This window comes from Musa acuminata, unplaced genomic scaffold (assembly GCF_036884655.1).
Source record: "Musa acuminata AAA Group cultivar baxijiao unplaced genomic scaffold, Cavendish_Baxijiao_AAA HiC_scaffold_1138, whole genome shotgun sequence".
In the NCBI taxonomy this organism is placed as follows: domain Eukaryota; kingdom Viridiplantae; phylum Streptophyta; class Magnoliopsida; order Zingiberales; family Musaceae; genus Musa; species Musa acuminata.
In genome coordinates this window covers 4,911,086-4,929,912 of record NW_027021350.1, presented here as the reverse complement: position 1 = coordinate 4,929,912, position 18,827 = coordinate 4,911,086, and the positions used below count along the sequence as shown (strand labels likewise).

The 18,827-nt window shown below is 35.3% G+C and overlaps 2 protein-coding genes across 2 annotated transcripts in view; both read right to left on the bottom strand.

The window, feature by feature from the left end:
- LOC135671254 (probable LRR receptor-like serine/threonine-protein kinase At1g05700) overlaps nucleotides 1–18,827 on the bottom strand; it is a 78,836-nt gene that overhangs the window by 48,591 nt on the left and 11,418 nt on the right. The gene's annotated exons all lie outside the window — the stretch shown is intronic.
- LOC135671251 (receptor-like protein EIX1) lies at nucleotides 9,006–13,453 on the bottom strand. The gene is made up of 2 exons (XM_065179268.1): nucleotides 10,553–13,453; nucleotides 9,006–9,246 (listed from the first exon to the last, which is right to left on the bottom strand). Exon 1 carries the CDS (start codon nucleotides 13,405–13,407, stop codon nucleotides 10,606–10,608), a length of 2,802 nt encoding a protein of 933 aa, XP_065035340.1. The 5' UTR covers nucleotides 13,408–13,453; the 3' UTR covers nucleotides 9,006–9,246; nucleotides 10,553–10,605.

The window sequence follows — 18,827 nt, the reverse complement described above, 5'->3', positions numbered from 1 at the left end:
GCAGTTGCGAGTTCCGTCGGGAAAGCTTCGAACGGTGAACCACGTACGTACCTGTGTAGAATCCTCAAAGTAGCGATTCGGACGTTTTTTCCCGTGTCGATGTATCCTTCATCGACTTCGTACTATATATATATATATATATATATATATATATATATATATATATATATATATATATATATATAAGAGGAGTCTTTGTTAATTGGAGGTCCAACTCATGATTTTATTTGATAATATAGAAACAACTTGGAGTGACAAAGTTAACGTTTACATTTGACATGATTTTATTTCTTTTAATATTTATTTTGATTGGATCAGTCTTATCTTTAAATTTGAGCAATATTAAAGAGGTTAGAATATTATCATCTTAAGAGCCATATCCAAAGGGTTTATTTCGTCTATAAATATTTTATGTGTCTTTACGAGGGAGAATAAGATGGAAGATATAAATTATTTAATTTCTCCTGAAAGAAAGATATAAATTATTTAATATTTACGGAAAAATATATACAAGAAGAGTTGTGCCTGAATAGGGATGACTAAGTCTTTAACTGATCTTACATAATCAAAAATTTATTTTTTTCTATAGAGATAGACAAATGTTGTCGAATCATTTTAAATAGAAAAAATTGATGATAATAGGTTTATTAGAAAAAATCTGAACTACCAGATAATAATTCTAAAACGATTAAGAAAGATGATTACTAATATGTCATTATCTATAGTATTTCGAATCCCAGCAATAGAAACTTTTAGCCCAAGCTCAAAATCACATCAAGTAATTGGAGGAGAAACGGATAGATTTCCTGAGACACATCAGCTAATTCCCGGAGGAGAAACAAACAATGAATTCAGAAAGTGAACAGATGCCACAAAAATACTATTAAAGAACTTCTATTTTATAACTATATCAAATATTGCAACACCTCCTTTTTTTTTTTAGTTCCAACACCAAAAATTAGATAGACCTATTAAATCCAAATATATGTACTATAGGCAATACAAAATAGATACTTCAATAATGTCTACATATAACAACAACGACATATTGAGCTCTCAGATACAAATTAAACGATTTAATTTATTATCTTGATGTATAACCAAATTCAATCTACTCATAGGCATTTGAAAATTTTTAACAACAAGGATATGAGCAACCATAACTTAGTAAACACCAAAACTCATATATTAGCAAAACTTATCATAGATCCATTTTATAAAACTATGCACAAATGTTAAACCCTCTTCTACGCTTAAATAAAGAACAAACGTGCTTGTCAAATCATAACTTTTTAGCATAATAAGCGCATAGAATAACATTATCTTTGAAAACATTTGCATAACAAAACATAAGTGGATATATTTCTTTTTAATGCAAAGATTGTCCTTAACTAATTATGAATATGTATCATTATACCTAAGCTTTCACTTCTAAATACATCTATAGTCATAACTATAACAAAGGGCATACATTAAAACAAAAAACAAAAGTTAGAGTGCTAATGGCTATGACCATATTGTATCATCGTTACCGGGATCAAAATCATATTTAATCTCTATGGTATAGATAATACATTTATCTTTGTGTTAGACCTAGAAGATATTGTTTTATGCACTTATGACCAATGTATAACCCCGACTAAATCAAAACCAACTAATTAAATAATTAACTATCATTTGAAATAACATATTGACATATCCTTCCAATGCATAACTCGTCGCATATCATTTGAAATAATATTTTTAATTATTTTAAATAGATACAATATCAACGATCTTATTTTCAAAAGCCGATTTAACATTTGCAAATCACATAACTTCATTATTAACAAATATATATTATTAAATTTGGAAACAAGTTAGACAAAATCATTGGATACTTACCTTAATTATAGATTATTATAACTAATATAGTGATCAACACTCTCCTTTTCGAAAATCATTCAAATAATTTAAACCAATCCAATGATCAATCATAATCTTTTCTTTCTTATCTAATAATGACTATTATTAGATAAGATATAGCATATTTTTAAACTATATCTTCGTATGGAAGACTTGGTTGTATGTTCTCTTCTTTTTCTAATATTTTTCTATTTCAAAACTATGAACCAACTCTTGCATGATGTCATGATAATGCAAGTCTCAAATAGAAGAAGATGGTAAGCAACCACATTACATATAAATTGATCAATACCTATTTTCAAACACCAAAAATAAAGTTATAATATCGAAGACGGTAAACCCATCTTTTCTTATATCAACAACATAAATTCTTTTTTCATTAATCACAATCAGCATCTACAAATCCAAAATACCATATAAATATAAAGTAGAGAGATGACATACCTTCTCCCCGTCTACCGTAAAGCCTGAGATCATTCACACTTGAAATTTTAGAATTAACGTCCAAATAATCGTCGAAGAATTAAATGCCATTGCACCCAAACCCAATCATACATATCATCAATCATATGGAAATAAGCATGCCTCCATGCGTCTTTGAGGAAGAGAATACTACCAAAGGTCCAAAATCCCATCACATATCCTAGTACCATGCTGATATAAAACCATAACCACTTGGGAATCTCTTTCTTGTACTCTTGTATAATATTTTGAGTTGTTTTATTATTAAAACAACTTTGAAAAATTGATGGTCCACATAAGTCAGCATTGCCCATATAGATGGATGGATCAATAAACGTTTGGAGTAGATGACCAGTTGGTATCATTCCCGAAAGATTATTATATGACAAATTCAAATATCTTAAGGAATATAAAGCTGATAAGCTCTCAGGAATACCACCAGAAAGATCATTTATCGATAGATCAAGGGATTCTAATGATATCATTCCTCCTATCTCCTAAGGGATTTTTCCTTGTAAATGATTTCTTGATAAATTTAAGTTATTGAGTCCAGCAAGATCTCCAATTCGTTTTGGTATCTCACCAAATAATTTATTGTTCGAAAGGTCAAGAAATTTAAGATATGTCCATTGGCAGATTGATGAAGATAAACCCCCGTCAAATCTGTTAGAACGCAAAGATAATGTTTCCAACTTGGTGAACTTGAAAGAAGATGGCAGCTTGCCTCCTATTTGGTTGTTGGAAAGGTCTAAATATGTGATGGTAGAAGATGAAATATTCCCAAACCAAGCGGGCATTGTCCCTGCAATTTTACAGTCTTTCAAAAATAATTCTATTATCTGTGTTTGAAACTGCAACCATTCTGGAAATTGAGGTCCCAACTGACATTTGGTTAAATCTACTAATCTGAGTTGGAAAGGAGGGACCCAACTCTGCCCAATTGATATGGTGATGGAGTTGTCATACAAGTCTAATACTTGCAAGCTGGTAAGATTCTCCAATTGAACTTCTGAAATGGCACCTCCCAGAGAATTTCCACCGAGATACAATTCAGTGAGATTAGACAACTTACCAACGGAGGAGGAAGGCATGGAACCGTTGAATAAATTATAGCTGAGATCCAAAGTGATGAGATTCGTCATTTGCTCCAACCAACCGCTCAAATTTCCTGTCAATTGGTTGTCCGACATATATAATTCTTTCATTTGGGTAAGACCAAGATGGGTAAGACCACTAATATTCCACAACCATTTGGGTAAGGTGGAGTCGAAATTATTAATGGAGAGATCAAGGACGGTAAGAGAGGAGGTGAAGTTGACATGGACAACAGAAGCTGGGATGGTATCGAGACCAACGGAAGACATACTTAACACTTGGAGGGATGGCAGCATGTTCACGGATGAGAACCAATCTGGGGTACCGGTTAGCTTCAACCCGCTCAAGTCCAGGTGCTTCAGGGAGGTAAGATGGGAGAGCCAGTCGAGGTTGTCAACATGGGATGTAAAATGTAAAGCATAGCTTAGATCAAGAACGTAGAGGCTCGAAAGGTTCCCCAGCCGAGCAGGTATTCCTCCCATGAAAGATGTAAAAGATAGATTGAGGTATCTCAGTTTCTTGAAGGAGCCGACGAATTCCGGCATGCGGATCCCGCTGAAATCATTGAAGCTAAGATCCAAGTGCTCCAGATGTGATAAAGCAAGCAATGACGAGTTCATCCTCTCACCGCGTAATGCCCAATCATCTGTAATATTTGTGTTTCGGACGTCCAGCATGACGACGTGGCCAGTGGTGGCACCACAGATGACCCCCTCCCATGCGCAGCAGTCTTGGCCTACCCAAGAAGATAGCCGGTTATGGGTGTCGTGGATGCCGGCTTTGAAGTCCAACAGTGCCTCCCTCTCCATGCTGAAACATCCACTTGTCACCGCTGCCCCGTGGAGGAGGAGGGCCAAGAGGCACAACAACAGTGATGATAAGAAGCGTAAAGGGAAAGCCATGGCGCGCAGTTTGATCTCCCTCCCTACCTACTCCTGGCCGCCACAATCAGAAGAACAGGGCGAAGGTGGAAGTGCATGCTACGCTATGCCAAATCACAAATTTGTAAGCCAACTGATGCACACAATTTCTTCCATTCCATGGTCAAATTTCCATATCATGCATGGAATTAATTGTACCGACTTTGACTTATCAGCCCAATCCAAGTTTCGTGGCCATGCGGAGAGCACCTTCACCATCGGAGACTTCATATGTGACGAAAGGGGTAAGAGTTCGGATGGACGGAACCAGTGGTTATGATGCAGAGCATCATGTGGATCATGAACGTGAAGCCAAGTATGCATAGAATTGATCGAGACTACACCACTTTGACTCAGAAATAGTTGACTGACCGAAATAACTTGGGTGCAAAATAGTCAGTATTTCTTTTTTAATGTCTTAATTAGAATTAAATTGCTTCGGTACCTAATTTCTTACGGACGCATCTCAAGTTTTTGATAAAGTGTGAAAGAAAAATACTTCCTATACTCTTAGGAGTTTCATTTCTAAATAGAAAATAATTTCCATTAGAGATGATATACCAAATATATTTGGATTGACTCGTGAGATAGTTTTATTCCGTTATTAATTCTCTTGATTGCTCTTTTGAAATATATAAATTGGTACCCATTATCCATGATATATAAATTGGGCATGAAATATATGTGTGGTTGGAATAATAAATTAAACTTTATGATTAGATAGAATTTTGGAAACCGATAGCATCGTTCTCAATCAGTGGGATATGCACTGTTTGACAGACGAAGATGAGCGGTGAGAAGCCTCACATCCCTAAGCTGCATTCCATGGATTCTTTTTCTACACGTCACTGGCCAAGAAGACTTTGACTTGCGGTAAATTAGAATTTAGATTAGAGATCTAAATATAAAAATTAATTATTAATAAATTAGAAATTATTTTGGTACATATAACATAAATCTAAGATCTCGATGAGAGAGATACACATTTGGGTGTTCTTAAATTTCTCTTAGTAGATTTAAAAAGGATTCAGATAATTTTTAGAATATAAGAAATTTCATACTTCAATTTGGATTAACTAAAAGTGATAATTTTTATACTAATATTTTTTATATAATAAAAATTTTATATCTAGCTGGATAGGAAGTTATCGAATCGCATGTGTAGCAACAAAAGATAGGATAAAAATGGCTACATCGGTTGCGTCGTCTTCCTCTCATCAGACTTGCAAAGTTCCTTCATCTCGGAGGACAAAAACAATAATAATAATAATAATAAAAATCATAAAAGAAAACACTTCAGCTTGTACATGTTTGATGAGCATACATGATTTAAATCGAAAGATAAAACCATGCTTCCACCGGAAGAACCCACTAGTCCATGTGGGACATGCTCCATCACCTACTTGAGTCAGTAGGTACGTAAGACCATAGTTAGCAAGATGGAACCAACACACACAAAAAACAAAAAATTCCAATACGAACTTTAAGTCATCCGCTGTGCTATACTAACCTATTAAGGACTTTACAACATTTTAAATAGACAAAAAAGAGCAAACTTGATGAACTTATTGTAAGGAATACCAATGTGTTGAGTGTTAGGACAAAAAAAAGAGCAAATTAGTGCTTTTAGGAAAACGATGTGGATTTGGAAAACTTTAATGATTTGAAAAAACTTGATTGGATGAAACCAGAAATGATATCGAAGTGTGATTGACTTAAAGTAAACATAATAAGCAGTTAAAACAGAAAAATAATAGTAATGAAGAGCATAAAAATGATGAACACCAAATTTATAATGTTTCGGTCGTCGTAACCTACATCCACTCTTGATTCCTCTTTACTCGAGGCCACCGACTTTCACTATTGATCTTCTTTCTAACGGGTGAAGATCAACTACCCTTACAACTATTTCTCATTTTCACAGACTCAAGAGAGAACCTTTATACCTCTCTTTTAGATCTCACTTATCCCTTACAAAACTAACTTTGTGAGGAAGAGATTCTAAATCCTAATAGAGTTTCCAATATCTTTTCTCAAGTATTCTTTTTCCTATTTCTATTCAATTTTGTACTTTCCAAGTAGGAATAACTAAGATATTTATAGACCTTAAATGACTTCAAAAATAAAGTTAAAAAAGGTTTCATCCTAGGTTTCCTGAGTCTTGACGGTACCACTACTTGTGCTGGGCGGTACCACCGCCCAATCTAATTGTACCACTGCTTGATAGTCTGGGAGACTATGTCTGGGCGGTATCACCCCCTTACACACTAACACTAGACGGTACCACCGCCTGATAGATTGGAAAAGTGTGCTCTTGACTTTTCCAACTCATAGGTGGTTCTACCTAACCTTGGGTCACTGAATGAGCCTTCCACTTGGCCCAAAACAGTCTCAACTCAGGCCCAATAGGCCCCTAATTGAGTTAGCATAGTTATATCTAAAACTAACTCAATTACGACCTAATCGAGATCAATTAAGACATAACCGATTACAAGACTAGAATTCTATATTCTTCGGCATATCATTGGTTCATCCGATGCTTCGTCCGATCCTTTGGCGCATCGTTCTCTCCTTCGGTGTATTGCTCAATCAGCATATTAACCTTCGGTAACTTTCGATTTCCTTGGCGCAATGTGTGATCCTTCGGCCCGATACCCAAACTCATGGCACGAAGTCCTTTTGGCACGTCGACCAATCCTCTGGCCTGACATCCAATCTTCTGATATGTTCAACTCTGACCCAACGTCTGATTCTCCTACTTTAATTGATTTATCTTTCCATGATCAATGATAGTCTTACGTCACTCAAACACATTAGATTATAACTTCATCAATTGATTTTATCATTAAAATTCAAGATTCAACATTGAGGACCGTATGATATTCTGTTGAGAAATCATTTGATGAATCTGAACTGCTACTATTTTAATGGAATCTGAATTTGTTTTTCACCTTCATTGGTCTCCTAAATTCAATTTACCTTTTTATCAAACATAATATTTATTTTTAATAATAACTAAATATACGTCATTCATCAATTGTCCAATAATAAATAAGTTACGTGATAAAATAGGAATAAAAAATATTATCAAGGTATTTTACCTTCCCTTAACTTATTTTTACCTCAATTGTTTCTTTCGCTTTCATTGGATTTAGAGTGACAGATTCAATGTTTGCACCTGATATACTTTGTTTTCTGCTTAGAGTCTTTTAATATTTGTTTTACTATGAAGACTTGATATATAGTAGACGAACAGCTTGGATCGATCTTACCACTAAATTGGAGCAATATTGAATGGGTTGGGATGTCACCGTCTTACCACTAAATTAGAGCTCTATTAATGGGATTTGTTTCTTTTATAAATATCGTATGTATCTCTAGATTTTAAAAGAGAGAGCAAGATGTGAAGAAGAATATATATACATATATGTATGCTGCCTGCAAAGGATATATATACATATATATACATAGAGAGAGAAAAGTCGTTGTTAGTTGGATATCTAGCCTTGACATAATATAGAGATGACTTGTAGTGACAGAGTCAATGTTTGCATCGAACATGACTTTGTTTTCTATTCTAAGTCTCTTAATATTTGTTTTGACTAGGAAAACCTGATATAGAGTGGACGGATGACTTGGGTTAATCTTACTATTAAATTAGAGCAATACTAAAGGAATTGGAATGTCATTATTTAAGAAGTTTATTTCTTCTATAGAATAGATATTCTATATATCTTTAGATTTTAAGAGAGAGAACAAGATGTGAAAAATACTTTAATTCCTCCGAGGATGATCCAAATCTTTAATTGATCTCACATAATAAAAAAAAATATTTTTTTCAATAGACGAATAATAATTCTAAAACGTTATTTTCTATAATCTTTTGGAATACCAGAAACTTTTAGCCCACGCTTTTAGATTTTCTGAAATACATAGATAATTCAAGGAGGAGGAACTAATCATCAAGAGGGGAAGCACTGAAATTTGTCGTCGCGATGGAATGGACTCAAAAAGTGAACAGATACCAACGAAAACACCTGTTAAAGCGTTTTTATTTGATAATTAGCCCAAATATTGTAGAGGCTCCGTTTTGAGTTTCATCATCTCCAATTACATAGACATGTATGATAAGAAAACAAAAAGAGAAGAAGATCAACATATGTGATTAAGATTATAAATTTTAAGATCATCGGCTTTGGATGACAAATCATAAAAGAAATAACATTAAGCCACCTGAGTAATGAAATGACAATCCCATGGATCAATTTCCAGAAGCAAAAGAGAGATTCGAAAAGGAGAGCAGGGATTTAGCCTATATGTCGATCATGAAGAACTCACCTTCTGGGCAACTGTATCCATCTATTGGCTATTGATTCGTGTCCATGCTATTGGCTGCCATTCGGTCAAACTTCTCCTGCCTATTGGAGTATACAACTCTCATTGGTTAAGGCTTAACCGATAGAGTTGTGTTAGGTTATCATTTCTATTATTCCATAAAGCTAAAGACGAAAGAAACTAAGGGTTTTTATGGTGATGGCAGAGTTATTGTCAACATCTCGCTCTCTTAATCATTCATCGTCACAACATATGTCATCCACAGTCCCATAAGTTTTCATATGAGAATTGCAAGTCTTAAACACAACTTAAATCAAAATCCATGCACTTGACACAATACAAAACAGATACGTCCATAATATCCAGCAGCGACATATTGAGCTCTCAAACACAAATAAGTTCACCAAAGACATCCCACTATTGGATTATTACATCACAAGTCTCAAGAGTTTGAACCATAAACAATATAATTTGTTGCCCCGATACATAACCAAATTCAATCTACTCGTAGGATATGAGCAACCACAACCTAGTAAACACCAAAACTCATATATTAGCAAAACTTCTCATGGATGCATTTTATAAAACTATACAATTATATAAAGAGCAAACATATCTTTCTTTACATGCTTTTCAAATCACAACTTTTTAGCTTAATAAGCACATAAAACACCATAATTTTTTAATACATTTGCATAGAAAAACATAAGTGGATAGATTTCGTTTTAATGCCAAGATTATTATTAATCAATCTTGGATCAGTATAAGTATAACTAAGCCTTCATATCTAAATTCATCGATGGTCATGACTATAAGAAAAGGCATATATTAAAATAGAAGTCGAAGTGCTAATGGCTATGCATCCTCACCGTCATCTAAAATAATTGAGAACACTTAACTAAAATGGCCTATTGACATCTTATTCGAAATATGTCCAACAATATAGCATTGAAAAATATAATAATTAAATATTTTAATTATTTTAAACAAATACAATATCGAAAGGCTTATTTTCAAAAGCCAATTTAACATTTGCAAATCACATAACTTCATTATTAACAAATATATATTATTAAATTAGAAAACAAGTTAGACATAATCATTTGATACTTACGTTAATCATAGATAATTATAACTGATATGGTAATCAAAACTCTCCTTCTTTTCTAAATCATTCGAATAATATAAACCAATCCAGTAAACAATCATAATATTTTTCTTTCTTATTACTATTTTTTTTCTCTAAAATAACAACATACTCAATAATTTTAGAACAATTAATCTATAGCTTTATTTACTCTCTGATTGGTAGGGAATGAATAGAGGAATTCAAAATCATACATATATATACTCTTTTAAATTTAAAACTTACTCTCTTGATATAAAAACAACATCCTTATTAAATCTCACACCTATTTTATTTTTTTCTCCTCTTTTCTTCCCCTGCCAAAGCCACCCTTCTCTTCCTCTATTTTATTATTTCGAAAGTAATGTGTTTGTTCCTTTAAAATAAATATTCCATATTTTTAAACTATATCTTTATACGGAAGACTTAGGTTGTAGTTCTCTTCTTTTTGTACTATTTCTCTGCTTTAAAACTATGAGCCAACTCTTGCATGATGTTTTTATAATTATGCAAACGCCAACTCTTGCACGATGTTATAATTATGCAAACATCAAATAGAAGAAGAAGACTGTAAACAACCACATTACATAGAAATTGATCTCAAACTCCATAAATATAGCAGCCCATCCTTTTTTATAAATAAATTGATCACAACCAACATCTAGGAATCCAAAATATCATATAAATAAAGAGTAGAGTGATGACATACCTTCTCCTCATCTACCGGAAAGCCTGGGATCATCCACGCTAGAAATTTTAGGATTAACGTCTCAACAATCGTGGAAGAATTAATTTCCATTGCACCCAAACCCAATCATACACATCATCGATGAAATGGAAATAAGCATGCCTCCATGTGTCTTTGAGAAAGAGAATACCACAAAATATCCAAAATCCCATCACAAATCCTAGTACCATGCTAATATAGAACCATAGCCAATCGGAAATCTCCTTCTCGTGCTCTTGTATATCATTTTGAGTTGTTTTATTATTAAAACAACTTTTGAAAGTGGGTGGTCCACATAAGTCGGCATTGCCCATGTAAATGGATGGATCATTGAGTGTTTGGAGTTGATAACCAGTTGGTATCCTTCCCGAAAGATTATTATATGACAAATTCAAATAGCTCAAGAAATATAAAGCCGATAACCTCTCAGGAATACTACCAGAAAGATCATTTATCGATAGATCAAGGGATTCTAATGATTTCATTCCTCCTATCTCCCAAGGGATTTTTCCTTGTAAATGATTTCTTGATAAATTTAAGTTAATGAGTTCTGCAAGGTCTCCAATTCCTTTTGGTATCTCTCCGGTTAGACTATTATTTGAAAGATCCAAACTTTTCATAAGTGTTATGCTGCATGTTAAATATTGAAGAACTTGTCCCTTCATAAAGATATCTAATTCACAATCATGATATTCATATTGAGGTGATGTCGATCTCATGGTACTTAAATTACCAATGTTGTGAGGTATTGAACCAGAGAAGTAATTATTCCCAAGATCCAATATTTGAAGCCGTTCAAATCGAGCAAGTTGCCGAGGAATAACTCCTGAAAACATATTTGAACGTAGACGAAGCACTACCAATTGTCGTCGTAGATTTTCTCCCATCCATAGCGTTATATTTCCGGAAAGATTATTTTGAGCCAGATCAAGATACCATAAATTTGTGCAATTTTTCAATGTCAAAGGAACCTCACCCGAAAAACTGTTATTTTGCAGTTGCAATATCCAAAGCTCACTTAAAAAACCAATCGTGTGTGGAATTTCACCCGAGAAGTGATTGTTGGCCAAATTCAAGAATTGAAGATTTTGTAATGACTCCCCTAGACAATAAGGGATCTCACCAAGTAATTTGTTGTTCGAAAGGTCAAGATATTGGAGATATGTCCATTGGCAGATTGACGAAGATAAGCCACCGTCGAGCATGTTATCTGAGATTATCACCAATCTAACATGGGGCCATATCGGCAATTGTCCTGTAAAAGAATTATTGAAGAGAGATAGAATATCCAGTGTGGACGGTAGCATCGTTGGTAATGAACCTTCAAATCTGTTGGAGTCCAAATATAAGGTTTCCAACTTGGTGAACTTGAAAGAAGATGGCAGCTTGCCTCCTATTTGGTTGTTGGAAAGGTCTAAATATGTGATGGTAGAAGATGAAATATTCCCAAACCAAGCGGGCATTGTCCCTGCAATTTTACAGTCTGCCAAATGTAATTCTTCGATCTGTGTTTGGAACTGCAACCATTCTGGAAATTGAGGTCCCAACTGACAATTGGTTAAATTTACTAATCTGAGTTGGAAAGGGGGAACCCAACTCTGCCCAATTGATATGGTGATGGAGTTGCCATACAAGTCTAATACTTGTAATCTTGTAAGATTCTCAAAATGAACTTGTGAAATAACACCTTCAAGAGAATTTCCACCGAGATACAATTCAGTGATATTAGACAGCTTACCGATGGAGGAGGAAGGCACGGAACCGTTGAATAAATTAGATCGGAGATCCAAAATGATGAGATCCGTCATTTGCTCCAGCCAACCGCTCAAATTTCCTGTCAATTGGTTCCTCGACATATGTAATTCTTTCAGTCCACGGAGATCAACCATGGATCTCGGTACGGTACCCTCGAGTTGATTGACTCCTAGATCAAGAAAAGTAAGAGAGCCCAAGTCTCCAATTGCATCAGGAATAACCCCATAGAACCCAGATTCATGAAGATCAAGATGGGTAAGACCACTAATATTCCACAACCATTTGGGTAAGGTGGAGTCGAAATTATTAGTGGAGAGATCAAGGACGGTAAGAGAGGAGGTGAAGTTGACGTGGACAACAGAAGCTGGGATGGTATCGAGACCAACGGAAGACATACTTAACACTTGGAGGGAAGGCAGCATGTTCACCGATGAGAACCAATCTGGGACATCGGTTAGGTTCAACCCGCCGATGTCCAAGTGCTTCAAGGACGTAAGATGGGAGAGCCAATCAAGGTTGTCAACATGGGATGCAAAATCTAAAGCATCGCTTAGATCAAGAACGTAGAGGCTCGAAAGGTTCCCCAGCCGATCAGGTATTCCTCCCATGAAATATGTAAAAGATAGATTGAGGTATCTCAGTTTCTTGAAGGAGCCGATGAATTCCGGCATGCGGATCCCGCTGAAATTATTGAAGCTAAGATCCAAGTGCTTCAGATGAGATAAAGCAAGTAATGACGAGTTCATCATCCCCTCACCGCGTAATGACCAATCATCTGTAGTATTTGTGTTTCGGAGGTCGAGCATGACGACGTGGCCAGTGGTGGTGTCGCAGGTCACTCCCTTCCATGTGCAACAGTGGTGGCCTGTCCAAGAAGATAGCCGGTTGCGGGTGTCGTGGATGCCGGCTTTGAAGTCCAGCAGCGCCTCCCTCTCCAAGCTGAAACACCCACTTGTCACCGTGGCCCGGTGGAGGAGGAGGGCCAAGAGGCACAACAACAATGACGATAAGAATGATGAGAAAGCCATGGCGCGCAGTTTGATCTCCCTCCCAACCTTCCTACTCCTGGCCGCCACAACCATGCACAACAATGGTGGAGGTGCATGCTACGCTATACCAAATCACAAATTTGTAAGCCAACTGATGAACACAATTTCTTCCATTCCTTGCTCTTAACTTTCTCCGCTCCATTACATCATGCATGGAATTAATTGTACCGACTCGCTCTCTAAAGAAGACTTCGACTTCTCAGCCCAATCCAAGTTTCGTGGCCATGCGGAGAGCACACAAGTCACCTTCACCGTCGGAGACTTCATATGTGACGAAAGAGGTAAGAGTTCAGACGGACCGAACCAGTGGATATGATGCAGAGCATCATGCGGGTCATGAACGTGAAGCCAAGTATGCATAGAATTGATCGAGACTACATCACTTTGACTCAGAAACAGTTGACTGACTGAAATAACTAAAGTGCAAAATAGTAAGTATTTCTTTTTTATTTCTTAATTAGAATTAAATTGCTTCGGTACCTAATTTACTTGGAAAATTAGATTCTTTGGAGTTTCATTTCTAAATAGAAAATAATTTCTTGAAGGTCCATGTGAGATGATATACCAAATATATTTGGATTGACTCGTGAGATAGATTTATTCTTTACATTTTTTGCATAATGAAAAATACATATGCTTGACCACCTAAATTTTATATAAATTGGGCATAGCTCACTCGCTTGCTATGTGTGGTTGGAATAATAAATTAAACGTTATGATTAGATAGAATTTTGGAAACCGATAGCATCGTTCTCAATCAGTGGGATAAGTACTGTTTGACAGACGAAGATGAGCGGTGAGAAGCCTCACATCCCTAAGCTGCATTCCATGGATTCTTTTTCTACACGTCACTGGCCAAGAAGACTTTGACTTACGGTAAATTAGAATTTAGATTAGAGATCTAAATAAAAATAATAATTTTTAATCAATTAGAATTTATTTCGATACATATACCATAAATCTAAGATGTCGATGAGAGAGATACACATTTGGGTGTTCTTAAATTTCTCTTAGTAGATTTAAAAAGGATTAAGATAAAAATTCTTTTGGAAATGGACATTGGTTGCCTTTGAATCCAATCCATATATTAGGTAATCAAATTCTAATTTAACAAAGAACAATAATCGTAAAACAAATCAAGGTTGTGTTGGGCAACAAACTTGCTTGAACATGCATATGTAAGAGCAACAAATGAAGTTAGTTGAGTCTATGTTGAAACTTTAGGAATAAATAATATATATGTACTTGGCCTAATAAGATATGAGTCCATTGGCTTATCAAAAGATGTAGATACTATGTGACCTGATGAGGAAGAATAATCAATTGGCTTATCAATCCACATCTTCACAGGCATCTTTAGGTTAATCACTATTGAGAGAGATTGATTAATAATATAACAGGTGATTCTTACTACTTCAACACAAAATTGAATAATCAAAAGATGTTAGTCGGATGTCCAATTCATAGTTTTGACATAAAGCGGAGATGATTTGGAATGACAGAGTCAACGTTTACATCTAACACTTTGTTTTTTTGCTAGAGTCTCTTAATATTTGTTTTACTATAAAGACCCAGCAGACAAATGACTTGGATCAATCTTACCACTAAATTGGAGCAGTATTGAAGGGGTGGGTTTATTTCTTTTATAAATTATATATATATATATATATCTCGATTTTAAGAGAGAGAGAGAGATGTGAAGAATATATATACATGTGCCTGCTAAGAATATATATATATATAGAGAGAGAGAGAGATAGTTAGATATCCAATTCATGACCTTGGTATAATGTAGAGAAAGATATAAATTATTTGATGTTAACAAGAGAAGATATAGAAAGAGAACTATGCTTGAGTGAGGATGATCCAAATCTTTAATTGATTTTACATAATGAAAATTTTAATTTTCTCCGGATAGACGAAAGTTATCAAAACATTTTAAATAGAAAAAACAATAATGATAGGTTTATTAGGAAAAAATTAAACTACTAGATAATAATTCTAAAATGTTATTATCTATAATCTTTTGGAATACCAGCAATAGAAACTTTTAGCTCACGCCTTTAGATTTCCTGATAATTCAAAGAGGAGGAACTAATCATCAAGAGGGGAAGCACAAAAAGTTGTCGTCATGATGCATTGAACTTAGAAAGTGAACAGATACCAACAAAAACACCTGTTAAAGGGCTTTTATTTTATAATTAGCCCAAATATTATAGAGGCTCCTTTTTGAGTTACATCACCTCCAATTACATAGACCTGGCAGGCTTGATAAGAAAAAAAAAAGGAAGATCAACATATATGATTAAGATTAAAAATTTTAAGATCATCGGGTTTCGATGACAAATCATAAAAGAAAAAACATTAAGCCACCGAGTAATGAAATGGCAATCCCATGGATCAATTTCCAGAAGCAAACGAGACAGCTTCAGAAAGGAGAGCAGGGATTTAGCCTATATGTCGATCATGAAGGACTCGCCTTCTGGGCAACTGTATCCATCTATTGGCTATCGATTCGTGTCCATTCTATTGTCTGCCAATTCGGTCAAACTTCTCCTGCTACGGTAGATTATTAGTTAAGGCTTAACCGATAGAGTTGTGTTAGGTTATCATTTCTATTATTCCATAAAGCAAAAGACGATAGAAAATAAGGGTTTCTAAGGTGATGATAAAGTTGTTGTCAACATCTTCTCCCTCTCTTAATCATTCATCATCACAACATATGTCATAATATTATAACCACAATTCCATAAGTTTTCATATGAGAATTGCAAGACTTAAAACTTGTACACAACTTAAATCCAAATCCATGCACTTGACACGATACAAAACAGATACGTCCATAATGTCCACGTATAACTGCAGCGACATATTAAGCTTTCAAACACAAATAAATTTACCAAAAGACATCCCACTAATGGATTATAACATCACAAGTCTCCAAGTGTTTGAACCATAAACATTATAATTTGTTACCTCGATACATAACCAAATTCAGTTACTCGCAGGCATCTGAAAAATTTTAACAACAAAGGATATGAGCAACCACAACTTTGTAAACATCAAAACTCATATATTAGCAAAACTTCTCGTGGATGAATTTTATAAAACTATTCACTTATATAAGGAGCAAACATAACTTTACATGCTTTTCAAATCACAACTTTTTAGTTTAATAAACACATAAGACACCATAATTTTTTAATACATTTGCATAGCAAAACATAAGTGGATAGATTTTATTTTAATGCTAAGATTATTATTAATCAATCATGAGTCAGTATAAGTATTGTTGAATCTCAGATTTTAATGATGAAACCAATTGATAAGTGTTTATGTTTTAATCTGCGTTTTGAGTGACACAGGATGCTTCGATCAGGATGAGACAATTAAAGTAGGAAAAATCATATTGTGTCGGAGGAAAACATGTCAAAAGATTGGACGTTGAGCCGGAGGATTGGTCGACGTATCGACGGAAGGCTTTGGGCCATGGATTCGGGCATCGGGCCAAGAAGGGCGAATATGACGCTAAGGATATCGGAGTTGCGGAGTCAATTGGCCGATTGGGCAATAGGCTGCAAGAGAGGACGATGCGCCGAAGAATCAGACGAAACGTTGAGGGACCAATGACATACCTGACAACATGATTAATGCTTAGTATTAATTGTTTAGATCGAAGTATGTTTTACATGTGTAGGATTAACTATGATAGCAAGGCATGAAGAAAAATAAAGTCCTGGAGTCAAGGATGCAATTTCGTTCGAGAGTTCGCCGAAAGTTCGGACGTTCATCGGAAGCTCTGCCGAGAAGTCCAGGAGCTTGCCAAAGAAGCTCATCGGAACTTGCCAAGAAGATCGTCGTGAAGTCCAGGAGCTTGCCGGGAGTCCGCCGGAACATTGTCGGGAGTTCGTCGGAAGCTCACCGGAAGAGCAATTGACGTACCGGAACTAAAATGCTTAGAATATATCTTAGAAATCGTAGTTAGCACATAATTTGAGTTGGGATTGCGAGGTAATCCCATCAACTCTATTAGGGGCCAATTGGGCCCAAAGTTGGGCTGGTTTGGGCCGGATTCAAGGCCCAACCAAGATGATGAAAGCTTGGCCGGCGGTGGCACCGCTTGAGAGACAGTCTCCCAAGTGGTCTGGGTAGTGGTACCGCTAGAGCTCGGTCTCCGAGCTCTGTCAGGCGGTGGTACCGCCAGTCTGGGTGATGGTACCGCCCAACACTGCCCCTCAGGTGGTGGTACCGCCCAACGCAGTATCAGTGTCAGACTGACACTGGCGGTGGTACCGCCTATGCCCGGGAAACCCGGGATGAGATATTTTTAGGCTTCAAGTTTGAATCAACTTGAAACCTATAAATACCCCTCTCATCCCTGGTTAACACACATAAGTATTGGGAGTAAAAAAGGAAAGAAACGCCTGCAATCTTGTGTGAGCTCCTCTCAAAGTTCTAAGTGTGAGAATAGTTTGAGAGAAGAGTATGTGGGGGTGTAAGGGTTATCTCCTAAACCCGGTAAAAGGAGAATCGAGTTGTAAGGAGGTTGATCTTTGCCTATTAAAGGAAGATCGATAGTGGATGTCGGTAGCCTCGACGGAAGAGGAATTGGAGGAGTGGATGTAGGTCACGATGATCGAACCACTATAAATCGGTTTGCATTTACTTTCTGCTATTTATCTTAACTACAAACTGCCTTCCTTACAAGTATAATCAAATATGTTTCCGTACGCTTTCAAAGTTAACATCTTTACAAAGCTGATTTTATCATAATTAAGTTTTCGAAGATGTAATATTTATCGCTGCACTAATTCACCCCTCCTTCTTAGTGCCGACCCCGATCCTAACAAGTATAAATAAGCCTTCATATCTATATTCATCGATAGTCATAACTATAACAAAATGCATATATTAAAACAGAAGTCAAAGTGCTAATGGCTATGATCATATTATATCCCTGACAATGATCAAAATCATATTTAATTTTCATGATATAGGTAACACATTTATCTCTGTGCCAGATATAGAAGAAACTAGTTTATAAACTTATGACCAATGTATAACCGCAATCGATAAAGTCTAAATCAAAACCAACTAATTGAGAACAATTAATCATCATCTAAAATAACATATTGACACCTTATTTGAAATATGTCCAACAATATAACATTCAAAAATATAATAATAAAATATTTTAATTATTTTAAACAAATGCAATATCGAAAAGCTTATTTTCAAAAGCCAATTTAACATTTGCAACTCACGTAACTTCATTATTAACAAATATATATTATTAAATTTAAAAATAAGTTAGACAAAATCATTTGATACTTACGTTAATCGTAGATTATTATAACTGATATAGTCATCAACACTCTCCTTCTTTTCCTAAGTATTCGAATAATATAAACTAATCCAATAAACAATCATAATATTTTCTTTAGAATGATCAT